General features: G+C 36.1%; 2 protein-coding genes across 14 annotated transcripts in view; one reads left to right on the forward strand and one right to left on the reverse strand.

Moving 5' to 3' along the window:
- Positions 1-12,688, forward strand: part of ANKRD13C (ankyrin repeat domain 13C) — a 91,780-nt gene extending 79,092 nt beyond the window's left edge. Inside the window, exons 12-13 of the mRNA XM_027536897.1 lie at positions 2,869-2,969; positions 10,448-12,688. Of these exons, the coding sequence (XP_027392698.1) occupies positions 2,869-2,969; positions 10,448-10,578 (232 nt within the window). The 3' untranslated portion in view covers positions 10,579-12,688. The remainder of the gene's footprint in view (positions 1-2,868; positions 2,970-10,447) is intronic.
- Positions 12,689-15,389: 2,701 nt separating this feature from the next.
- SRSF11 (serine and arginine rich splicing factor 11) overlaps positions 15,390-26,598 on the reverse strand; it is a 51,430-nt gene continuing 40,221 nt past the window's right edge. For 7 of the 13 annotated variants that reach the window (XM_027536910.1, XM_027536901.1, XM_027536906.1 and 4 more), the window contains 5 exons: positions 25,191-25,322; positions 23,228-23,317; positions 18,448-18,564; positions 17,933-18,071; positions 15,390-17,827 (listed from right to left, as the gene is read on the reverse strand). In XM_027536910.1, coding sequence (XP_027392711.1) covers positions 17,633-17,827; positions 17,933-18,071; positions 18,448-18,564; positions 23,228-23,317; positions 25,191-25,322 — 673 coding nt within the window. In that variant the 3' untranslated portion in view covers positions 15,390-17,632. The remainder of the gene's footprint in view (positions 17,828-17,932; positions 18,072-18,447; positions 18,565-23,227; positions 23,318-25,190; positions 25,323-26,598) is intronic. The other 6 variants (XM_027536912.1, XM_027536913.1, XM_027536903.1 and 3 more) reach the window with 3 other exon arrangements.

Here is a 26,598-nt window from a genome sequence, read left to right on the forward strand (position 1 = left end):
AAGCTTTAGAAGAGTAGATAGAATTCCATATCTAGTCTTCATGCTGTTGATCAAAGAGGAAAATAAATTAATAGTTCTCAGAAGATGTAGGAAGGGAATTAGCCATACATACAAGTCTGCAAAATTTATCTTATCTTGAACCCAAAATGACTCTAAGATACTCTGGATATATATTGTAAGGAAGAGCAAAAGTGTGGTAAATTATAAGATGCTATCACTTCTAGGAATTATTCCAATTTCAGAGATGTTAATATATGAATAAAAATTAGGTATCTTAGAATTTATAAAATGTGGCAATTATAACCATTCCCCCTTAAAAAAGTAAAGTAAGGAACATAGGTAGTATGTAAAAGCTAGACAAAGAACTCATTCTAGAATAAAATATAAGTGAAAATATAAGTTTTAGAAATACTTTCAGTTCAGTTCAGTTCAGTCGCTCAGTCGTGTCCGACTCTTTGTGACCCTTTCGCAGCTCGCCAGGCCTCCCTGTCCATCACCAGCTCCCAGAGTTCACTCAGACTCACGTCCATCGAGTCAGTGATGCCATCCAGCCATCTCATCCTCTGTCGTCCCCTTCTCCTCCTGTCCCCAATCCCTCCCAGCATCAGAGTCTTTTCCAATGAGTCAACTCTTCACACGAGGTGGCCAAAGTGCTGGAGTTTCAGCTTCAGCATCATTCCTTTCAAAGAAATCCCAGGGCTGATCTCCTTCAGAATGGACTGGTTGGATCTCCTTGCAGTCCAAGGGACTCTCAAGAGTCTTCTCCAACACCACAGTTCAAAAGCATCAATTCTTCAGTGCTCAGCCTTCTTCACAGTCCAACTCTCACATCCATACATGACCACAGGAAAAACCATAGCCTTGACTAGACGGACCTTTGTTGGCAAAGTAATGTCTCTGCCTTTGAATATGCTATCTAGGTTGGTCATAACTTTCCTTCCAAGGAGTAAGCGTCTTTTAATTTCATGGCTGCAGTCATCATCTGCAGTGATTTTGGAGCCCAAAAAAACAAAGTCTGACACTTTCTCCATCTATTTCCCATGAAGTGATGGGACCGGATGCCATAAAGAAATACTTTAGGAGAGCACAAAAGAACATGATTGGTAAACTAGATCACTCTAAGATAAGACAATAGAATGAAATGAAAAGGAGATTATAAAGCTAAGGAAATAAATTAAGCACTAAATAGCACTATTGCAAAACAAATACATTAGAAACAACAATGAACAGAATAGATGTGGCCAAAAATTAAATTTTGATAGCTAATAGTGAATCCAGTGAAAGAAGTGCATGTGCATGTTAAATCTACTCAGTCGTGTCTGACTCTTTGCGACCCTTGGACTGTAGCCTGCCAGGCTCCTCTGTCCATGGGAATCTCCAGGCAAAAATACTGGAGTGGGTTGCTGCGCTCTTCTCCAGGGGAATGTTCTGGACCCAGGGACCGAACCCACATCTCTTGTGTCTCCTGCATTGGCAGATGGGTTCTTTACCACCAGTACCACTTGGGAAGCCCAGTGAAAGAAGATGTTAAAGGAATTTGAAAAGTAATATATATGGAGGATAATACTATTCAGTCCTGAATATTCACTGGAAGGACTGATAATGAAGCTGAAACTCCCATAGTTCGGCCACCTGATGTGAAGAACTGACTCGTTGTAAAAGACCCTGATGCTGGGAAAGATTGAAGGCAAGAGGAGAAGGGGACGACAGAGGATGAGATGGTTGGATGGCATCACCGACTTATGGACATGAGTTTGAGTAAGCTCCAGGAGACGGTGATGGACAGGTGTGCTGCAGTCCGTGGGGTCACAAAGAGTTGGACACAACTGAGCGACTGAACTGAACTGATTTATGGAGGAGAGTGGTTCAATATAAGGATCATTGCTGTTCCACTTAAATAAAAAGCCTCCACAATGTAAACAAAATAGTATTCAAAATATGATAGAAGGAAATTTTCTTGTGTGGAAGAATTAAATCTGTAGTCTGATTAGGCTCCAATAAAAATAGACAAGAAGTAGTGATTATCCTGATTAAACTATTGCATTTCAGTTATAATAGAGAACTGTCTAAAGGCATTTGGGAGAAAAGGTGTTAAGAAAACAGCCTGACCTTACATTTGTTCGCGACATTGTTGAGGCAAAGAAAGTGTGATACCACAGTTAGGTAAGATGTCATTTATATATCAAGGCAATTGAAAAGGACACAGAAGAATTCAGTCAGTACAGCAGCCATGGGCCCTTTTTGAGAGAAAATTAATACTACTTAAAATCAAATTCATCCAAGCAAAGGCTAAACGGAGGAGTTACAGTATAATGACGAGTGTAATGCTGAGTGCTAAGAGTGCTGAGACCTCTTAGCACTTGCTAAGAGACCTTGTGAAACTGTGTTAGTTAAGAGGGAAATAGTATAAACTGAAACTATGAGAGTCAGAGTCCCCTTTCGTGTGCAAAAAAGAAACACTCATTTATCAAATCTGTAAGAAATCAAGGAATAATAAACACTTACGAGCCCTCTCACACACAAAACTGGCAGTGAAATTCAGGCATCCAAACAGTAGGCTAATTAAAGAACTTGGGAACGTGTAGACCTTAGGAGGAGGACTAGTGTGAGCTTTGAGTCTGCTGAAATGTAGATCTAAGATCAAAAAACTGGAAATTATGGCTGCACAATAAAATGTAAAAGTTATAGACCTTGACACAGTGAAAAGAATAATAAAACAAAAAAATGAGGTACAGGAAGCGTCGTTTTTTCATCTTTAACATCTGTGATACTGGAGCTGTGATACTGTAAGTTTGGAGCATGTAGTTATAAAACATAAGGACACAATAAAATCAAAGTGAAAAATTTTTTTCTCCTTCCATATTTCAGATTATTGAATGTTTTGGAAGTAATAGCTCCCTTCAAGCACTTTAATAAGCTTAGAGAATTTGTTCAAATGAAACTTCCTCCAGGCTTTCCTGTAAAATTAGGTAAGAGAAAAATTGTTGTGTAAGTTTAATGTCTATTAGAAATACAGAGCTGTTTACTAACATTTAAAAAGAAATACTCTTTGAAGGAATATGGATTTCCTAGTTTATAATTTTATGTTGTTTTCTGTAATTACATGCATTGATATTCATACTTTGTCAAATATATAAAATGCTTGATGAAAACTCCTTGATTTAAAGCAAATGTAAGTGAGGGACATACAAATATTTCATTCAAGAGGGTGTGAGTGAACTTATACACTGTGATAATATTTTAGTGTGAAATCGAGAAACAGGATTTTAGCCCATATTTTCTGCAGATTCTGAGCTTCTGAACAGTGGGAATATTTCTGGGGTCAACAGTCACTATTCAGTGATAAAGTAATACTTATTACATTTTATTTTTCAGTCTTAAATATTTAAACTTAATTTCACTTTAAACAATGATCTTTCAAAACAGTAAACTCATTTTGTATATAAATATCTTCTTAACTATATTAGAAAAAGAGGAGTAAGACACTATTTACAGGTTCTTTAGGAGTTGAGGCTTAGATTTAGCAGTGATTTCACCTCCATCGGGGGCTTCCCAGGTGGCTCAGATGGTAAAGTATCTGCCTGTTGCAGGAGACCAGGTTCAATCCCTGGGTTGGGAAGATCCCCTGGAGAAGGAAATGGCAACCCGCCGCAGTACTCTTGCCTGGAAAATTCCATGGATGGAGGAGCCTGATAGGCTACAGTCCATGGGGTCACAAAGAGTCAGACACAACTGAGTGACTTCACTTCACTAAGCTCCATGGGGGCCTTCAATACCATCCATCGATCCAGCCACCAAGTATTTAATCAGTGCTTACTGTGTGCTGAACCCTTTTCTGATGATGAGAGACAATGAAAATCCCTGTCCTTTTGGTGTTTATATTCTGGGGTAGGGAGTATTATAGAGTAAATATAACTTTTATATAATTCCTCTGATATATTTATCTTGTTTCACTCAATATTACTGACTCCACATCTCATAACAATTAGGGCAGGTGCTATACTCCCAGAAGTAATGCTTTTATTACTAAAAATTAAACCCAACCTTCTCAGTTTTTCAAATTTGGGAATAAGCATATTGTGAATTAAAATTGATCTTAAAACATACTCTCAATATGTCATTCTAGATTCCCTTTGTGATATAAAAGTGCTGAGAACCCAATATCTACTTGAGTAAACCAATGATAAGATTGTAGGCAGAAATTGCTAAAAACTAAAGAAGAGCTGAGTGTTTGAGTTATGGATCATCACATAACTTTTTCTGCAGAAGCTTAAAATCCCACTGTCTTTATCTATAGCCAGAAAATAGTTCAGGCATTGGACTCTGTTCTGTATATTGTATTTAAGAGCACAGTGACAAACCTGAATAGAGGGCAGGGATTAAGTATAAGAAACTATTACTTTTCACATTTTTTTAAGTTCCAAGCCAAAATCAAACCTCACAATACAAGTTTTTGTGAAAAAGAAACACTTTGGTTATATGGGAAAAAAGTCTACAGCACTTTTTTGTAGGCATTTCTCTGACATAAAGCTTTATTGACAAGGGATTTATAATTTTTTGCTTATATACTTAATAGGGAATTTGCTTAAGTATCTCTCTCGTCTCTGTCTTTCTTTTACAATGCCCCTATAAAATCTAGTCCTAGGTCAGTTTAATCTTCAGTCATTTCTGTTTCTATATTTAGGATAGAAGGTACAACTGAGGGGGGAAATCTGGAAATTGTTAACACAACTGTATGTTTTCAAAATGAGCCAGAGCTTTTTTTTTTTTTTGGCCGAGCTGCACGTGGACTCTTCATTGCTGTGATCGGGCTTCCATAGTTGTTTCTCTTGTTGTGAAACATGGGTGTGGGCTTAGTTGCCCTGTGGCATGTGGGGTCTTAGTTCCCCAACTCCAGGATCAAACCCATGTCCCCTACACTGGAAGGGGGACTCGTAGCCACTGGTGTGTGCGCGTGCTAAGTCGCTTCAGTTGTGTCTGACTCTGTGCAACCCTATGGACTGTAGCCCACCAGGCTCTTCTGTCCATGGGATTCTCCAGGCAAGAATACTGGAGTGGGTTGCCATGCCCTCCTCCAGGGGATCTTCCTGACTCAGGGAACAAATCTGTGTCTCTTATGTCTCCTGCATCGATAGGTGGGTTCTTTACCATTCGGGCCACCTTCTCTGGACCACCAGGGAAGTCCTCAGCCAAAGCTTTAAATGCTAATTTTGAATGATATTTTCTTTTATTTGCTGCTTCTCTCACTTTGCTTTCAAAGGCTAAATCTGAGCCTTCTTCAGCAGTCCCCATCCGCATCCCCTCCATTACTTTCTCCCACAGTCTAAGCAGATGAGTTTTTTTGTTTTCTTAGTTACAAAAAGAGGCCATCAGAAATAATGAGACCTCCCTTTACTCCCAACCTCTCATACAAACTTTTTTGCCCCAAGCGCTATCTTTTCTTCTAGCTTTTCTATCTCAGTGTAAGTGGTGTCCCTTTTCTTAGCTTGAGTAATCTCTTCACTTGTACTATGGATCTGTTCTCCTTCCCGCTTTTTAAAAAAGCTTGCTCTGTTTTCCTACATTTCTCCTTTACTTCCCAACTGCTCTAGTACAGCCTTCTTCTCTTAGCTGTTAGGCTGTGTTCAGGTTTTTAAAATTCAACCAGTCAGAGGTCTTTCTCCTTTTAAAATTCAACCAATCTAGGAAATTTCCTAGTGGCCTGGTAGTTAGGATTCTGGGCTTTCACTGTCATGGCCTGGGTTCAGTCCCTGGTTTGGAAACTGAGATTCCCCAAGCTGTATGGCATGGCCAAAAAAAAAAACAAGTCAGGCTCAGGGAGGTGAGGGGAGATGGCCAAACTTCAGAGAAGAATTCAACCAATCTAATAAAACAATCCCTTTAGCTCCACCCTACCCAGCACTTGCCTTTAACCTTTGCTTTTCATAGCCAAGTTACTCCAAGTCTACTTTTATCTCTCCATTCTTTCTATTTATATTTATATTATAAATAGGGGAAAGTGAAAAGGAGATAAAGGGAGGCAAGGTTTTTCTACATCACTTGAACTGCTAAAATGATGACATCAGGAACCAATGATAAATTAGTTATATATAATATATACTTAGAGCAGCCACCAAAAAAAAGGTGTACAAAGAGATATACTCAAAAATACTAGAGATAAATACAAATAAAATTCTACAATGTGGTCATGTCAGGACTCTCTGGTGGTCCAGTGGTTAAGACTCCATGCTTCTACTGCAGAGGTTGTGGGGTTTGATCCCTGATCGGGGAAGTTCTGCATACTGCATGGTGCAGCCAAAAGTAAACAAACAAATAAATAGTATTCCTGTAACCTCAGGAAGGCAAGAAAAATACATGAAAAAAGAGATGACAAAAAAAGCAATGAAATAGCAGAATTGTCTTAGTATATAAATAAATATACATTAATGTAAACAGTCTAAACAGAGCATTTAAAAGATAGATTGGAAAAATAGATTAAAAACCATGATTCAGCTACATGCTGTCTTCAAGAAGCTCCCTTCAAATATGATTTTGGCAAGTTGAAAATGAATGGGTGGAAAAAGATGTATCATGAAAACATGAATCAAAGGGTAACAGGACTAGATATATTAATATTAGACAAAGTAGATTTCAGAGTAAAGAAAATTATGGGGGGGGGGGCGGCGGGTATTACATAACAATAAAGGTATTAATCCATGAAGAAGAAAGCAATCTTAAATATGTATACACCAAACAACAGAACTGTAGGATGGTGAAGCAAGAACTGAAAGAAATGAAAGGGAAAATAGATTTTCAATTATAATTAGAGTCTGCAACATCCTTCTCTCAACAGTTGACAGAACAACTAGAAAGAAAATCAGCAAAGATATTATAGAACAGCTCTATAACACCATAAACCAGAGCACCTAGTTGGCATTTATGGGAACACTTTACCCAACATCAGCAGGGTACACTTTTTTTTTAAATGGAACATATACCAAGATAGGCTGTATCTTGGGCTATAAAACAAAACCTTAAGAATTGAAAATGAATGGAAACCAGTCACAGTAGAGTCAAACTAGAAATAATAACAGGAGAATCTCCAGTTTGTGGTATTCTGTTAGGCCCTCTTCTAAATAATATATGGGTCAGTGGTGAAATCTCAAGGGAAAAGAATATATTGAACTGTATGAAAATAAAATTAAAAATATCAAAATTTCAGGTACGACTTGGCAACTGAAAAACAACAAAAAAATAAAACCACAGTGAAACAAATAAAGTGCAGGTTGGTCAGTCATGTCTAACTCTTTGCAACCTCAAGGATACTCCATGGAATTCTCCAGGCCAGAATACTGGAGTGGGTAGCCGTTTCCTTCTCCAAGGGATCTTCTCAACCCAGGGATCGAACCCAGGACTTCCACATTACAGGCGGATTCTTTACCAGTTAAGCCGCAAGGGAAGCCCAAGAATACTGGAGTGGGTGGCCTATCCCTTCTCCAGAGGATCTTCGACCCAGGAATCGAAGTGGGGTCTCCTACATTGTAGGTGGATTCTTTAGCAGCTGAGCTACCAGGGACGCCTAAAGCCACAGTGAGATCATTATATACATCTAACAGGATGGCTAAAATAAAACATTGTTGGGGCTTCCCTGATGGTCCAGTGATAAGAATCTGTCTGCCAATGCAGGGGACACTAGTTCTATTCCTGGTCTGGGAAGATCCCACATGCCACAGAGAAACTAAGCCTGTGCTCCACAACTCCTGAGCCTGCGCTCTGGAGCCCGCGAGTCACAAGAGAAGCCACTGCAATGCGAAGTCTGTGCACCACAGCTAGAGAGTAGCCCCCGCTTGCCACAACGGATGCAAGTCCATGAGCACAACCGAGACCCAACGCAGCCAACAAGAAATCAATAATACTATTTTAAAAAGCCAAGACATTGTGACAACTCCAGATGTTAATGCACATGTGAGGAAACTGGATCCATCACTCATACATTGCTGGTGGTTATGTAAAATGGTACAGCCACTCTAGAAAACGTTTTAGCTGTTTCTTTAAAAAAAACAAAAACATAAAACTAACTACCCAACATCCAAGCAGTCAGGCAATTGCATTCCTAGCTTTTTGTTCCCCCCAAATAAAGATATACTCACATAAAGGCCTGTATACAAAAATAAGTTTGTAACAGCCTTAAGCTAGAAACAGCGGAGCTTCTTGGTGCAGATTCTCTTCCTCTCTTCTGAGATAGAGTTCTCTCTCGATTTTCTTCCTGCTGCCCTGACTGCTCCTTCTGGAACACATCTCTCCTGTTACTTTTGTCATCCTACATTATATCCTCATTATCTCTGTCCAAGCTTAATTCAAATGTGTTACTAGTATTCTCACAACCATCCACTGATTTCCATCTCATCCAGAGTAAAAGCCAAAGACTTTGCCTTGACTTAAACCCCACTTGATCTGGCTGCCTACTTCTCCTCAGACCTCATCTTCTACTAACCTGTCCCTTACTCATTTGGCTGTAGTCAAACTGATCTCCCACCTGTCCCCAGAATAAACCATACTGTTTGATTTTAGGGCTTTTTTTAAAACTTATTGCCTTTACTTAGAATTTTCTTCCTCTAGGCAACTGTATAGTTTCTTTTCTCAGGTCTTTGCTGAAAGGTCACTTTATTGAGGTTTGCTTTTGAACCCTAATCAAGAACTCTTACCCTCAACAATGAAATTGCCTATCCTCCAACTTGCTTTGTCTTTTTCTGGATCCTCAGTCACAGTTACTCTTTACTTATTTGTTTGGATCTCCTAACCAGAATGTAACCTCCTTAAATGCATGATTTGTTTTCACTTGTTTACTGGTGTATATCCAGTGCCTAAAACAAGGGTCAGCAAACTTTTCTGAAAGATATTAAGTATTTTAGACTTTGCAGACCATATGGTTTCTGTCACAACTATTATCTCTAATTAGAGAATGAAAATAGCCATAGATAGTAAGTAAACCATGTGTTCCAATAAAACTTTACTGTGGGCAATGATGTTTGAATTTCATGTAATTTTATCTGCATGAAACATTTTTTTTTAAACCATTAAAATATATAAAATCTTTTCTAGCTCGTAGGCCTTGCAAGGCCCAGGCAACAGGCCTTAATTTGCTGACCTCTGAATCAGAACAGAATCTTCACTCAGTAGGCCCCAATGAATTATCTTTTCCTCAGGAATAACTGGAAAAACTCTGTAATCCTTATGTTGATTTCTGTGTTTAGTTATTTTTATGAGAATATTACTTTCTGCAATAAAATACTAGGTTTGTAACAGTCAGACTTAGTTTATGGTATGCCTTTATCCTAGACAGACATTCAACTTAGCTTTCATAGATTCATTTCAGACTTTTAAGGAGGCTTTCAAGTTTATTTCACAGATGAAATCCTTGAGCCTGATAAGTTAAATGACTTGCAGCAATCAACCCAGATTTTATAATTTGTGTTCTTTCCAATAAATTGTGTTAGGAATAAAACTAAGCAGAGTGATCAAATTTTGAGTTTTAATTTTTTAAAAATAACTTTATTCATTTATCTGTTTTTGGCTGTGCTGAGTCTTCGTTGTTTTGCGTGAGCTTTCTCTGGTTACTGTGAACTGGGACTACTCTTCGTTGCAGTGCCAGGGCTTCTCACTGTAGTGGTTTTCTTGTTGCAAAGCACAGATTCTAGGCGCGCAGGCCAGTGATTGCAGCTCGTGGTCTCTAGAGCACAGGGCTCATTAGTTGCAGTTGCACCCGCTTAGCTTTTCCATGGCATGTGGAATCTTCTCAGATCAGGGGTTGAATCCATGTCCTCTGCTTTGCTTATTCACTGCGCCACCAGGGAAGTCCCATTTGGTCATTTTTGATGTCAGATTTAACTCACAATTTCAGCTAGAAATGTATATTATTTAGAAAAATATTAGGCTGTGGTGGTATGATATTACTCCAGTTCCGACAAGATTGTTTTTATCTCATATATGTAAGTGATGGATTGTTTTTAGTGTTTTAGAAACAAAGAAGGATTAATGCATTTCATGTGTTAAATGAAAAAAAAAATCAGCTCAGATTCAGAATCTATACACTACATTCTAAAGAAAATATATCAGAATGCAAAAAAGTACAATGTAGCCATCCCTTTGCCCGAAGAAAAAGAAAAAATAGTCTAGTGGAATCTGCCATTATAGTTCTAAGATTGGGGAGCAGTGGGACCTTGATTTGATGTAACTCTTGATGCCTTGGTGTCTTTCTTTTCTCATGAGTAGCCAAACGTCTCCCCCCACATCCTTCATCCCTGCCAAATACACTCATATTAGACATGTATTAGGGTTTGTCTGGTCCCTGAATAATGCTTTTTTACATTTTAAGGAATATATATATTTCTCTCTCTCATAGTATTTCATTGTCTATAAGTAAGTTACCATTTCATTTTACAGTGTTACCATTAATTGTCCTCTCTAGATATACCCGTGTTTCCTACGATCACAGCCACTGTGACTTTTCAGGAGTTTCGATATGATGAATTTGATGGCTCCATCTTCACCATACCTGAAGACTACAAGGAAGACCCAAGCCGTTTTCCTGATCTTTAACTGACACAGAAGATGATGCCATTCAACCAAGGAAGGCTAGAGATTGCAGAGACCCCAGAGTGAATCCAAATAGAAGGGACAAATGCTTTCATCGAGGAAAAGGGAATTATGTTGACTCGACACATCAGTGATATAATGAAATGGGCCTCTAATAAGAATTTCAGCAAGTTTCCTGATGTGCCATTTTCAGTCTTTTTAAAAATATACATATTATAAGTGTAATAGTTTGACACCTTAATGACCCCACTTCCTTCTTATGTAAAACAGCTATGAGTGCTGTGATTTGTTTTTAAAAATTTTTACACTTCTTGTTGAAATATATATGCATATATCTATATCTATATCTAAAACACTCCTGGACCATTAACATAAATTAAATGTCTTAAGAGATATGAAGCCCTTTTAAACTTGTCATCTTATATTCAAGGTGACCTTTATAAATATTCCTTCAAGCTTTGTTTTCATAAAATGTAAAGTATGTAACATTATGTATAGTTCAGTAATTTGAATGTTCGTTCAATATAATGAACTAGAAGGAATGCAGTTTTCTGTAGATGAATGAACCAAATGGTAACCATTAAACAGTTGCATTTATATGTTGCAATACATTTCAGAAGGAGCGTTCACTCTGCAGGGAATAAGGTACCTCCTTTAGCACCTTAGTGCAATTCATTGTGGTGCTATTTGTTTTTACCTGAATTCTTTCTTCAATGGAAAATGTTTGTTAATAATCTTCCTTTCATAGAACCTCGGTTTTTTTTTTCTAAACTTGAGTTTAAAAGTCCTTTTTTGTGTTCATGATAAGGTACAGTTAGCATGCTTAAAGATACTCTTCTTCCAAATCTGAGCACTTTAAAGAAATTCCAAATATTTAAACTTGCTTCCTAATAAGTGCACATCATTCTGATTATTTCGTTTGTTTTTAGTGGTATATGGATGCATTTGTGTCAGTTTTAAAAACAATCCACATATTTTGGACATCCCTACATATTTAATGCTTTCAAAATAAGGTAAAAACATTTTATATGCTAACAGAATATATTTGTTACAAGTTAAATTCCAGAAACGTACTCAAGACTGACAATTCCTACTGTTATTTTTTTAAGTCACAAGAAAATATTTATTGATTTTAATTACCTACAGTGTTTAAATCATGCATTATTCATTTTTGCACTTAAAATCTTTCATACTTATTCCAAGATGGTTTGAAGGTCCAAGGATGAAAATAAATTAGGGAGAATAATGTATTAACAGTCATAAAATGTTTCGTTAAAGAACTTAGCTGAAGAAATGTTTTTAAATGTATCCTGAGAAATGTGTCAGAATGGATGTCAAGTTTTTTAGAGTGATCAGTAATTTAAACTTTTTCCAGGATTTTAAATAATTTGAATGAGTTTAGAAACCTTTATTGAAGAGATGATTTATTTAAAAATCCAAAGCATCAACCGTAAGAAATTTTATAATAAACGTCTTTGAAGCTGCATCTTCCATGCTGATACCTACTACACTGCATATGTTGCCAGTCTACTAAATGTATTTTATATGATGAAACATAATCATAGTTAAAAAAATTCAAAGACCAGTTACTACCTTATGTGGGTCTGTTGAATTCTGTGGAAAGAGTGGGTAAAACCATACTAGGTTTATTGAATAGAAGTTGATCCCTATTATTTTGGGAATGTTTTGATCAAGTGACTTAGAGATTCTATTATCCTGTCAATGATTATATGAGGTTTTGAGAGACTGAAAGGCAGTGAATGATCACTGTTGCTCTTAGGCTCCCTTACTTTGTGGCAATATGGTATACTTTCAGGAATATACTGCAGATCTTTTTTGTACTAATTCAGTGGGGGGGGGAAATGGTACATTGCAGCTTAGGACTTATCAATTCCCTACAAGCTGTGACTTTTGCCGGGGTACACTGGAGGTAGGAAGACTACTGAAAACTTTTGCACTTGGATTTTAACTTTCTCTCATAAATAATAATAGAAAGAAATTATCCATTCCAAAATGTCTTTTATCTGACCACAAAGGACAGGTATATGTCAGTATCTCTTATGATGGTAAAACTAAGGAGCTATTTAATGCAAATAAACTTTTCACAATATTAGACTTTTCAAAATGTGCCTTTTAATCCAGCTAATGAGTGAAGCTATATGCTGTTTCAAGTAGATAAAAACTTTATATTTTGATACTCTTACATGAAAATCTAAGTTTTATAATGTAGGTTCATAAAATTCTCTATGCCTTCCATTTGTGATTAAAAAACTTGTTTAAAAATTGGACTATAAAATGGTTACCTTAAATGGCTACTTAAAAGGCTCAATATACCCTGCCACCACTATGGTTTCAGAAGAATAGTCTTGTCTTAAAAGAAAATTCCCTAAAGACAATTTGCCTCTCTCTGCAGACTAGACATTCATGTACAGAAAATTATGAAGCTTCATTAAGAGGGAGGCACAAAGCTGATGCTCTGATAATATTTTGAGTATAGCTACACACAATGGTCTGGAAATGGAACACATTTCAGAGAAGCTGAAAAACTATTCAGTTTCTTTCTCCTGCTTAGAACTGGTATTGAGCCCCACTCACACAAAAATGTTTTCGTAGTGTTATTCATGCACAGCTTATCATTCACATCTTGAGGGAAGGGTGGTCAATAACAAGTGTTTTACTAAAGCTTCTCCCTAGTTTCCACTTAGCCTACAGCAGAGCTTGTTTCGAGGCCACAAAGGACTAAAGAAAAATTAAATTAAGGGGTGCTTCCTTTTGTTCATTCATATTATTTTTTTATTTGCCAACATGGTTTCCCTGGTGGCTCAGATGGTCAAGAATCTGCCTGCAATGCAGAAGACCTGGTCAAAAGATCCTCTGGAAAAGGGAATGGCTACCCATTGCAGTACTCTTGCCTGAATTCCATGGACAGGAACCTGGTGGGCTACAGTCCATGGGGAGGAAGAGTCAAACACAACTGAGTGACCAACACACAACATGGTTGACAAACAGTTCTAAAAATCTAGGTGAATTAGAAGTCCTGTTTGTAGTATGCTAACCTTTACTGTTGAGTTGGGAGAATTACTGATTAGTATAAACACAATATGCCTCTACTGTTAGCTCCAGCAAAAGCTATCTTAATGGTATTTTCCAAAATGACCAAAATGTATCTTTTCCAAAATACCTAAATTTGGGAACTTTAAAAGACAACTGACAGTGAAACTTTGATATGTGACTTAACTACCTGTGATGATCTTTAATTGGAGGATAATTACTTCCCAATAATGTGATGGTTAATGCCATGAGGCAATACCTGTGATGATTTTTAAAAATTGTTATAGCCCATTTTAGAATAGTGCTTCTGGCTATGGCACATATGGTACATAAACTTTTAGCTGTTTTAGTTCATCCTTGTGGGTTCCAGCTTGTGGTTTCAATTTAACCTCAACCCCTCCAACCAGCCTGGTGTTCTTGACTCCTGTGGACTTGAGTCTCCAGCATCAGATGCATAGTATAGACAATTTTGAGACCATTAAACCAGCTCCCACAATTAAGGTCAAATCTCTAACAAACCTTTGAGTCATTCTGCTTCCTGGACTGAATGCTGACTGAAAAGAAGAGCAAAACTATACGATGCTAACCTGACGCTTGTCTTCCAAAACCTGGTATTTAACACCTACTGTAAATTTTAAGTATATTCTTACGGATATCCCCACTGGTAAAGAATTAGCATGGTTCACACCTGAGTTATTTTGCTAAAGACTGTCTGAATGAATTTTAGGTATTCTTTGATACTAAAATAGGAACAAAAATAGAATACTCAGAATCAACAACTCAATAGTTTCAGACATATTCTGAAAGTACCAATAGTATCTCCATTACATCCATATTTAATAGTCTCATTTAAAAACTACCGCTTGGGGCTAGTGCACTGGGACGACCCAGAGGGATGGTATGGGGAGGGAGGAGGGAGGAGAGTTCAGGATGGGGAACACATGTATACCTGTGGCGGATTCATTTCGATATTTGGCAAAACTAATACAATTATGTAAAGTTAAAAAAAAAAAAAACCTACCTCTGTAACAGACATATTTAAATATCCTTAAATATATACATATACTTGATTAGAGAAGTATTTTAGATAGGAGTGAAATGTATTAGAGAAGTATTTTAGATAGGAGTGAAATGTATTAGCTAGACTTGAGACAGAAGGAAAAGAATGCTAATCTTAATCCCAGCACAGAAGACTTCAAACAGCATAGACCACTTAATCAGGTGCCAAGTGAAGAAAGTGGTATTGCTCTAAAAGCTGGCTTATGCAGCCTATACGGTAACTAGAACCTGTTTTAAGATGCAGCTCCAAGGTAAATGTAAAATTAGTTTTCACTGTGCCCAGGGAGTTTTTCTTTCCTTTAAATGACTATAGTTTTTCCTACCTTCCACATGGAAATCACTACCAGGAAGCTTATTATCCAAAATCTATATTCACAAAAACATAAAGGGCAACATAGCCATAACTGCAAGAAATTTATCCTTGCTTTTGCTAAACCATTACCCCAAACTAAAATTGTATATAGCTTTGAAAAGCACCATAATTAAATAGTAGGTACCACTTATTGGCCCAGGTGTACAGGGCTACACTTTTAACTATTTACAAGGTAAATATTACTCCCCATTTTACAATGAGAAAAACGAGTAAGACAGACAGGTCTCCCCAGCTGTAACTGAAGCCGAAATTCATGACTGGACCCTTACATGGCCACTACCTTCATTCACTCTTGAAGAATTTAAGCAAATAAATAGCACAAACATTTTTCTAACAAAACCACTTTTATTTTTAAATCATTTTTACTATCAAATACAGAACAAAACTCAGTGTGGAGGCAGTGTTCACTTGATTTCGACTCATCTGTATTAAAGGCTCATGTAACCTGCAACTCTACCTTTGTGCATAAATGTTCACTGAAAAATAACCTCAATATAGACTCCCTTTGATAGTATCTTAAGTCACTAGCACTATTTAAGGCCAAAAATTTCTTAATCCCTTTTGAGAAATTAGCATACTTTGTATTCAGAGACTAAAAGGGAATAGAATGAGTAAAATTAGGCTTAACCAAGTGAAACTGCCAATATTTTACTTGTTTCTGACTTACAAAAGACAATATCATATGGTTCAACCTTTTAGATTTTTTTCTACTAATTTTTTAAGTTTAAAGAAATGTAATTTGTGTTCAACTTTGTGTTTAAAAATGCAGTGATTATTCGGACCATTACTACAATGTCTTACTATAGACAAAATTCCTTTCCATAAAATCTTTAAAAAGTTACTACAAACTGTAAAAACAATGGTGCTTTTCTATACGGCATTTCAATTTTAAAAGATTAAAAAAAAAAAATCATACTCCAACTTGGATAAAAGCTACAATTCCAAGTCTCATTTTCCCCTTAACCCCGGCCACTCAAACACTACTCATTTCATAAATGAATAAATATACTATTTAGTACTGTACAGTAGATACATACCATTGAGTTTCTATACTATTCCAGAAAAGTTAAGTTTATATTCACCAAAAATATAAATTTACTAAATATAGGTGGGATCATTTGTTTATCCTAAAGTTCATTGCTTTACTCAACACAAATCCTACACCCAAAATATAAGAAATAAAATTACACTTAAAAAGACTGTTTTAGAAATTAAACTAATTTTGACAATTCTGATGGCAACTAATCACTACCAATGGATTTCATTTTACTGCTATATTAAAATATGTGGTCTGCAAGGAGAAAGAACTTGATTTGTAAAATGAGTGAGGTAAATGCCATACATTCAACAATGTAAATAAATACAAATACGTTTTTACAGAACATAAACATAAGTTTAAGGGTTTTATTATCAAAGTCATGTAAAACAATTTCAGAAACTGTACATCAACATGGCACAGACTGTAGCCTACTTTTGTTTTTACTGCACAAAAGTAAAGCTTGGAAACTCCTGTAAGAAAACAGTTGCCTAACTACTTTGCATTTAACATGGAATCACTGTGTGCATAAGATTACTACTGCAGTAACAGTAACACAAAATTTATTGGTTTTATACAACTTGAGATCAAATAAAAAGTACATTATCAAGTAGATTTGTCTTATTTTTAAAAGCATATGAAGGTCAATTTAAAATGCACTATCCCCTTTTCCAACAATGAGATTAAAACAAATTAATAAAAGCATGGAAAACAAACTCAGGACAAAAGCTAACTTTCTTTTACAGATGGACTTCAGGATAGGCAAACAGCTCTCACTGATGTAGATATGGAATAAATTATTTTAGGAAAAAAAATTCCCAAACACCTTATGAAAAAGTATACAACTCTACTTCAAAATATGCTATTTACTTACTGCCAAAGACAGTTTCATTTGAAATCTTGTTTCTGTAATTAAAGCCTAATTATAGCCATCAAAAAAGGTTAGTGCATATATAACCTTTCAAAGTTAAACAAAAGCCACAAAAATTTAGCCACAAGGCTTAAAGGATTATCTATTTCAAATGCTCATTTCCAGATGTAACTATAAGAAGGTTAATTTGTCATGTCAACAAACGACCATAAGTAGATCCATCATGTTGAAGGATTTTAATGACATTTAGGATATTCCTGCCACAATTAACATGCAATCAGTGCATTCCCTACATGGCTCTATTACGGCAATGAATCAAATTCTAGAAATACTATAAGTGAACTTACTTAATAAAGGAGATCATACAACATAAACAATCCATGCCTGCTGTAGATGCATGCAGCTTTTCGTTTTTGTTATGAAGCAGCACCAGAATAGTACAACTGCTTGGTTACTCAATCAGATTTCACCCTGTCACGAATTGGTTACCCCTGTATCATTTTCCTAAAAGCTTTTGGATGTAAATAACTAATATCAACATCAGGAGCTTTATAACCATTTATGACTCAGCTGTATACATCTAGGCTTGAGATGAACAAATACAGCATTAAGAAATCACACAGGAATGACACTGATGCACGTACACAGATTCCCACAGAGGCATGGTTCAGTCACTCATATCCATGTCTTCTTCATGATGATCATCCCCATTCACTTTGGACTCTCTTAGTGAATCACCAGTTCCCTTTTCCACAGAACATTCTTTTTTAGGAGAACCTGGTTCTGCTGGTTTCTTCTCTTCCTTTTTCTCCTTCTCGCTGTCATACCCCTGTTCCTCTTCATCGTAGTCCCGTGTAACCTGCTTTGCCAAGGAGAATAAGAAAAGTAAACGTCTTCACAGGAAAATCACTTCTTTAAAATACCAACATCAACCAAAACACCAAAATAAATTAGTTTGTAAACATACTTTTACATCTTTATCACTCTCTGATTTTCTTTCCCGTTCTTTTTCCTTATCTTTACTTTTCTTCTTCTTGCTTGTAGATCGCTCTCTTTCATCTCTGCTTCTTTCTTTGTCTTTATCTTTCTTCTTCTCCTTTTTATGTCTAGAATGACAGTAAAATGCTCACCAGATGCTTGAAACAAAGTGCTCAAGAATTTTTGCCATTATTTAAATAGCAATAAGTTTAGATTTGTTTTAGATGGTAAGCTTGATGTAAGTTCACTGCTATAAGGAGGTTAACAAAAATCCAATTTCAAATCACTGGACACAAGCTGTATACAAGTAACACAGGGAAGAAGACTGTAACTTGATTACAGGTCTAAAATGCCTAATCATAAACAGTGTTTATTATAACAATCTCAAGTCATGAAGAGAATGTTATCAGCACATTCTTAAGTATTTTAATTCCTGAGAAGGAAGAAAAATCCTAGGACAGTTTCTGAAAAACAGGATAGATCTAATAAAAGATTAATACTTACCTTCTAGGGGATGGTGAGCGAGACAATTTTCTTTTGGGAGACCTAGGCTTTTTAGGAGATCTTGTGCCACTTCTGCTTCTTCGTCGTCGTCTCTCTCTAGAACAACAAATGTGCAAACTAGACTTTAAAATACAGTGTTATTCAAAAAATGCAGGCACATCATAGCAGATGTGTCTGCAATGGAACTCCACTAGAAACAGAAAACTCCATTTTCAAATACTGTTTGGAGCTGAAGAAGCAAATGGGTAATAAAAGTTGGCAACTTTTTGGGGGCAAACTATGTGCCTTTACTTTAATGCCCTTGGGAAAGCCCTAATTTCTAGCAATTCTTAAAGACATGATGTCATCAAAACATCAGCAATGTTAAGCTCAAGGAAAAACTGATCCACAAAGGTTCTAATTCAAGTCTGAAGTAAATCATTATCCAAAGAACCAGCTTTAGATTCAGTCAATGGACAGAACATGTAAAGGATTAGTATGTTGTGTTATGGAAGGCAGTTGCTAATAAAATTCACAACTACTTCTAAATCATTAGTAAAACTTAGAGAACCGAGAACTAGAGTTAGTGGTGGTGGTTGTTTAGTTGCCAAGTTATGTCTGACTCTTTTGCAACCCCAAGGACTGTACACCCACCAGGCTCTTCTATCCATGGGATTTCCCAGGCAAGAATACCGACGTGGGTTGCCATTTCCTTCTCCAGGGGATGGTCCCGATCCAGGGATCAAACCCACCTCTCCTGCACTGCAGGCTGATTCTTTACCACTGAGCCATCAGCAAACGGGGATCAAACTGACTTCCTGTTGTCCAGCAAATCACATCCCTAATCCAATCCCTATTTTGAGCAATTAGCTTTTTATGATATACCTCCTCTTTAAATTGACTTAAAAAAAGTCCTGTTTCTACAATACAAACAGATGGAAAGTTTTGCTGTGTTCTTGGACTAGAAGTACCAATACTGTTAAAATGACTACACTACCCAAAGTAATCTTTAGATTCAATGCAATCCATGTCAAAATACCAATGGCACTTCATGCAGAATTAGAAGAAACAATTTTAAAATTTGTATGGAAACAAAACAACCTTGAATAGCCAAAACAATCTTGATATAGAGAGAAACAAGAGCTGGAGGAATCACATTCCCTGGCTTCAAACTATACTACAAAGCTACAGTAATCAAAACAGTATGGTACAGGCACAAAAACAGACACATAAATCAATGAAACAGAATAAGAGTCCAGAAATAAACCCACACACTTATGGTCAGGAGGCTAGAATATACAATGGAGAAAAGATAGTCTCTTCAATAAATGGTGCTAGAAAAACCAGCTGTGTGTAAAGGAGAGAAATTACAACATTCTTTAATTTCATATGCAAAAATAAAGTGGATTAAAGACCTAAGTGTAAGACCAGATACTATAAAACTGCAGGAAAAGACCAGTAGAACATTCTCGGACATAAATCATAGCAACTTTTTTTTTGGCTCCATCTCCTCAAGTAAATAAAAGCAAAAAACACAAATGGGACCTAATTAGAGATTTTGCACAGCAAAAGAACCATAAACAAAACAAAACAGACAACCTACAGAACTGGTGAAAATATTTTCAAACAATTTGACTGATAAGGCATTAATCCCCAAAATATACAAATAGCTCATACACCTCAGTATCAAACAAACAAACTAATCAAAAATGGGCAGAAGACCTAAACAGGACATTTCACCAAAGAAGACATACGGATGGCCAAAAGTGAAGATGCTCAACACTGCTAATTATTAAGAGAAATGTAAATCAAAACTACAATGAATTATCTATCACCTCACAGTGGTCAGAACAGCCATCATCAAAAAGTGTACAAATAATAAATGCTGGAGAGGGTGTAAAGAAAAAGGAACCCTCCTACACTGCTGGTAGAAATGTAACCCCAATATTCACAGTACCATTTTTTAATAATTCTCAAGATAGAGAAGCTATGTAAGTGTTCATCAACAGAAGAATGGATAAAGAAAATTGTTACTATTTATACAACAGAATATTAGTAAGCTATAAAAAAGAATGAAATTGTGCCATCTGCAGCAATATGGATGGACAAGGAGGGCATTTAAGCAAAGTGAAATAAGTCAGACAGAGACAAATACTGTAGGATATAACTTACACATGTAATCTAAAAAACAGAACAAACTAGTGAATATAACAAAAAAGCAGACTCAAGATACAGAGAGAAAACTAGTGGTTACCACTGTGAAGAGGAAAAGGCAGGGGACATTATACGGGTAGAGGATTAAGAGACACAAACTATTAGGTGTAAAATAAGCTACTAGTTTATACTTTACAACACAAGGAATATAGCCAATATTTTATAACAACAATAAACAGAACAGAGTCTTTAAAAATTGTGATTTGCTATACTGTGTACCAACTATACTTAAAAACCCACCTAATGACAAGCTACTATTAAGTTTAAGATAGACTCAAGGATGTCTTATGCAACATGGGGAATATAGTCAATATTCTGTAATAACTATAAGGGGATAGTAAACTTTAATAAAAAAAAACCTGATTAAATGAAAAAAGTATATGATTTAGACACAAATAAAAAAAATTAAGCCCAATACGCTTTGTCTTCATTTTGGCAGTCAAATGAAGCTTTAAAGAACAAAAAACCACAAGCTGTCTATGACCCCTGTCCTGGAAACGTTACACAGAACTTTCCCTTCATCAAATGTTTATTAAGCTTGTCAGGGTTGTATACATAACACTTTTTCATACTGCTTTGTGTAACAAATATTCCATATTCCTCAGAAAAGATGGGCTTTAAAAAGTTATCTTTCTGTGACCTATGATAGACTGTACAACAGCTGCAAACATGTTAGTAGGTATTCAATAAAAATGTACAGAATTTGCCATAATTTAAGAATGATTCAGGATTTCCCTGGTGGTCCACTGGTTGAGAGTCTGCCTGCCAATGCAAGGAACGTGGGTTCAATCCTGGTCTGGGAGAATTCCACATGCCACGGGGCAGCTGAGCCCTTGTGCCACAACGATGGAACCTGAGCTCTAGAGCCCACATGCCACCACAATTACTGAAGCCTGTGTGCCCCAGAGCTTGTGCTCTCCAAGATAAGAAGCCCACACAGAGCAACTAGAGTAGCTACTGCTCGCTGCATCCAAGAGAGCCTGTACACAGCAATGAAGACCCAATGCAGCCAAAAATGATAAAGAATGATTCAATAATTAAGCAGAGCAAGGCACTTATAAGCAAGTCCATTAAATAAACAAATAATATGCCTCCACTTTTTAAGGTAAGAGAATACATATTGCACATCTCATCTTTTATGCCCCTTTGCCGCCTTAGACCTATTCTGGTATTCCTTCAGCACTTATATCTGATTTCACTTTCTTTATATATACACAAAATTTTTAAAAAGACAATTTTCAACACCCCGAAGAGACCCCATGTCTTTAGCTATCATACTCCAACCACTAATCTACTTTATAGATTCATCCATTCTGTACATTCCATATGAATGAAATCATACAATGTATGGTCTGCTGTGACTAGCTTCTTTAACATGGCATGTTTTCAAGGCTCATTCATATTGTACTACCATTACTTTGACTCCTTTCTACAGATGAATAATAATCTATTGTATGAGTATACAACTTTGTTTACCCATGTTAAATGGATATTTGGGTAGACTTCTTGGTTATGATTAATGATGCCAAGAACATTCATGTATAAGTTTTTGTGCAGACATGTTTTTGCTTCTCTTGGGCGTATCACTGGGAACAAAACTGCTGTGTTAAAGAGCTCTTAATTTCTGTAGGAACTGCCAACCTGTTTTTCCAACGCAGCTGCATAATTTTACATTCTTTCTATGACTGAGTTGTTATATTCTAGGTAGAAATCCATTATTGGAAACATTTTTCTAGCACTCTTGAGGGCTGTCTTTAACAGTGTTCTTTGAAACAAAAAGTCTTCAGTTTTTATCATCCTCAAACTTGTCTATTTCTCTTTTGTTGCTTATGACTTTTGTCGTATGTAGGGAACCACTGACAAATTCCAGGTCATGAAGGTTAACATGTTTTTTCCTAAGCGCTTTTTAGTTTTGGCTTTTATGTTTAAGTGTTTTATCCATTTTAAGTTAATTTTTATAGATAGTTTGAGCCCTTAGGTGAATTTAAATAATCAAGATTAAGAAAACAAACACTGTAGTAAAATGTGTAAACAAGATAGGAAGAAAATGGAGTTAAGTATGGCCAGTCCTTTCCACCATCACATGAATGCCATGTTTAAGAATGAAAAATACATTCTCTGAAAGTTTAGAACACTAAAATTTCACCACAGCAGGTTAACTACTCTATGAAATGACACAAACTAGAACTGGCCTTGCCTCCAATTATTTTATCAACAAACCATTATGTAAGGGAAAAAAAACTATTTTAAGTACTAACATGTAATAAAATGAATCTAATGTGATAATGCAGTATACTTTAGCCATCAAATGCCTGGGTGAAAAAAAAACCCACAAACAGTTCAAATTAGGATATGAAATGCATAGAGCAAACATAAAAACTGACCTCTGTTGAATTCCATGTTATTGTAAATGAACTCTATACCATAAAGTATTAATTGGAAACTTATTCTTCACAGATTGCCTTTAGAAATCTTCACCATTAAAGTATGTAGTTCTGTACTGGAAAACATTTCACGTTCACAGCCTAATGAGTCTTTGCAAACAAAGTTTAAAAAACAACGCCAAGAATTCATAATGCCACCCTACCTGCTAGCACTTCTGGAACGTCTGGCTGTGCTATAACTTTTTGGTGGCGTTTTGGAACGTTTCTTTTCTTTGTCTTCTTTCTTTTTATCTCTAATAAATGAACACAATTTATTAATGTGTTAGAAGATTCAGTTAATAGAAAAAATATATATACAAATTACAAACAAAAGTACAATGAAATGGATTCTTATTCTTAAAATATGTTATTCTGATAAAAACTTTTAAGTTATTCTTTCAGAGCACACACGTGATGTAAACATCTACCATGAATGACACCAACCTTCTAACTGTGGCCCTGCTATGACATAATCTGGGCTATTCAATACTATTAGGAAAAAAAATCATAATGGACTGGTACTACAACCATACCTCAACTCTAAATGGTCCCTTAAGTGGTCCCAGTCATTTTTCACAAATTCATATTAAACCCCTTTATCAGAAATCTTTCAAAGTACAAATCTGAAAATATTAATTCTCTGCTTATCACTTTTCAATTCATTCCCATTGACTTCAGGATCAACTGTAAACTCCTTAGTGTGAACAGTAAAGTCTTTTTTATGTGTCATCTGTCTCAACTGTCCTGACCTCATTTCCTGGTCCTTCTACACCAACATACTCCTCATTTCAAGAATTCATGCTAACCTTGTTAAGTATTCTCTACTGGAAATCATGCTCCTGAGTCCAGTCAAATCTATCAGAATTTAATACTCAAGTCACCTCTCAATAAATCTTCCAACATCCCTAACAATGGCCCTTCCTTGGTAATTACATTAATTTCTCCCCTAGTATAAATAAAGTTCCTCAAGGGAAGGAATGCCTAATTGCTCTTTGTATAAGAGATGGTTCATTAAGTAAGCTCATTTGGCTGAATTAAGAGATGACTAGCTCTAAAACATGATTCAAAGTCTCATCAGAGGCTGAGTATACAGTAAAGCTATCACAAAATCCAAGTCCCACGTTGAGTTATACGCTTACCAAGAATAAATTTTGGGAAAAAAAAAATTTTTGTTGCTTTTTGATGTGATTCTTACTATTTTTAATCACATAATCAAATACATAAATGGGTAAAGTATAAAATATAGGGCTGTTTCTAGAAAATTAAGGCAAATATTTTTATAAAGAGATAAAACAGTTTAAAAAATAAGCGTTGCAAAATTATACTGTGTGACAGCTAAAAATGGAGGGAAAAATCTAAGTACTTTCAAGTAACAGAGTTCTTGATACTTTAAAGGTGGTTTAAACAAAAAGAAAGTGATTTTGTATCTATTATTCAAGACTGCTGCTGCTGCTGCTGTGCTAAGTCGATTCAATTGTGTCTGACTCTGTGCGACCCCATAGATGGCAGCCCATGAGGCTCCCCCATCCCTAGGATTCTCCAGGCAAGAACACTGGAGTGGGTTGCCATTTCCGTCTCCTATACATGAAAGTGAAAAGTGAAAGTGAAGTCGCTCTGTCGTGTCCAACTCTTAGCGACCCCATGGACTGCAGCTTACCAGGCTCCTCTGTCCATGGGATTTCCAGGCAAGAGTACTGGAGTGGGGTGATTATTCAAGACTAGGCCTACTAATTTCAAAGGGTTTGGCCCTGTATGAAAAACAAATTACTGAATGAACGTTTAAGTCAAAATACAATGTTAAGGTATGGATGTTTTAGTTTTTAGTAAATCCTCACTGTAAGTCTTTACTGGCCTCCAAATCACATTAGACTCTTAAGTATGGTTCAGTGTCAGGAATACAGTAATATTAATTCATACTCAAAAGCTGCTCATGATGAGATATATAAAGAAGAATTAAGAAGGCATGATTGTCTGCCAAAAACTCTGGCATATCAAGAAGTTGCTGGGAACACAAAATTCTTACCAATGGTTGAATGGAAAAGAAATGAAAAAAGGCAGTAGAAACAGCTAAGAATTCTTACTACGGAGAAATTTTACTCATTCATTGTTACTGGTTTTCTACTGTACCTGTTTTTTGACGTGCTCCTTGACCTTCTACCCCTCTCTCTGGAATGAGATCTTCTCCGTCTTGGACTTTTGGATCGTCGTCTACTCCTTGACTTAGAATGTGATCGCCTTCTTGATCTGCTTCTTGACCGCCTTATAAAGTAAAAGGAAACAGACATATGTATATAAACCTAAAAAGACTAGCTCTACTTTTGATTATTTCATATAAGTGTAGGACCAAAGATTCAGACATGTTGGCTAGCCATCAGTAAGTGAGGGTAATTTCCTGCCATTATTTATTTATTTCACACAACATCTGATATCCCAGAAGTTAGAAAATACCTTTTAACACCTGGAATTCCTCACCTTTTAATCTTTTGTTCAACCTGTCAAACCAATCCTACTTTGCCCACTGAAACTACAACTCCAAACTTAAAATTATTGCTAGAAAATGAAGGAAAATAAAAAATGACTCATTTGCATCACTTCATAATTACACAGCATTTTAGAATGTACCTAATTTTATTCCTCACTACTACAAGTTAAATCCATTTACTACTTATCAAATACTTACTTATGCCCATTACATGCTTTACCAATATTCACTCATTTACTTTCATAATAAATCTAGTAACAGTAAATACTATTATTATTCCCATTTTGGGCTTGCCAGGAGGCACTAGTGGTAAAGAACTCACCTGTCAAAGCAGGAGACTTAAGAGTTGGGAAGATCCCTGGAGAATGGGCATAGTAACCCACTTCAGTATTTCAAAAGGAAACCACATACTGTATTGGTTTCTATGATTTCTAATTGCTGTTCTCTGATATACATTCCTCTTCTTTAATTTCCAGTTTAAGAGAAATACAAGTAATGCAGGGCAGATACAGATATATACAATTCAGTATAAACTGCCCTTTTTACTCTCATGTCTTCAATATTGTATGATCATCTCTTTCCTGCCATGTAAAACATGTTTCTCTGTGCCTACTGCATTATCACCTTCATCCCCCATGTTTTCTCTAAAAGGTTAAGTGCAATTAACCTTTTGATGTTGTCATTGATCCTTTTCCCTATTTTAAGAAAAACTGAAAGCAAATGGCACTTCTTTGCTTAGACTTGGTCATTTAACTTTTAGTGAACCATTCAACCTCTTTCCATGGAAAACTTCAAATAGAATTTAAACTTTTTGCTTTCATTATTTTCAGAGTTGCCAAAGGATAGACATTTTAGTAATGCAAAAGATTTGTGTTCAAATCTCCCTTTTTAAGTCAGTTAATAAAAGTATTCATTATTTAATCTGAGCCTATTACTTCAGCAAAAAAAACAGCACCTACATCATAGAATAGTTGTAATTTAAGCAAAATTATAAAATCCAGCTCAGCGCCTTAGTGTAGACATATAAATACTGACTGCTCTTATTGCTGTGCT

Source organism: Bos indicus x Bos taurus, chromosome 3, assembly GCF_003369695.1.
Source record: "Bos indicus x Bos taurus breed Angus x Brahman F1 hybrid chromosome 3, Bos_hybrid_MaternalHap_v2.0, whole genome shotgun sequence".
NCBI classification, from domain to species: Eukaryota; Metazoa; Chordata; class Mammalia; order Artiodactyla; family Bovidae; genus Bos; species Bos indicus x Bos taurus.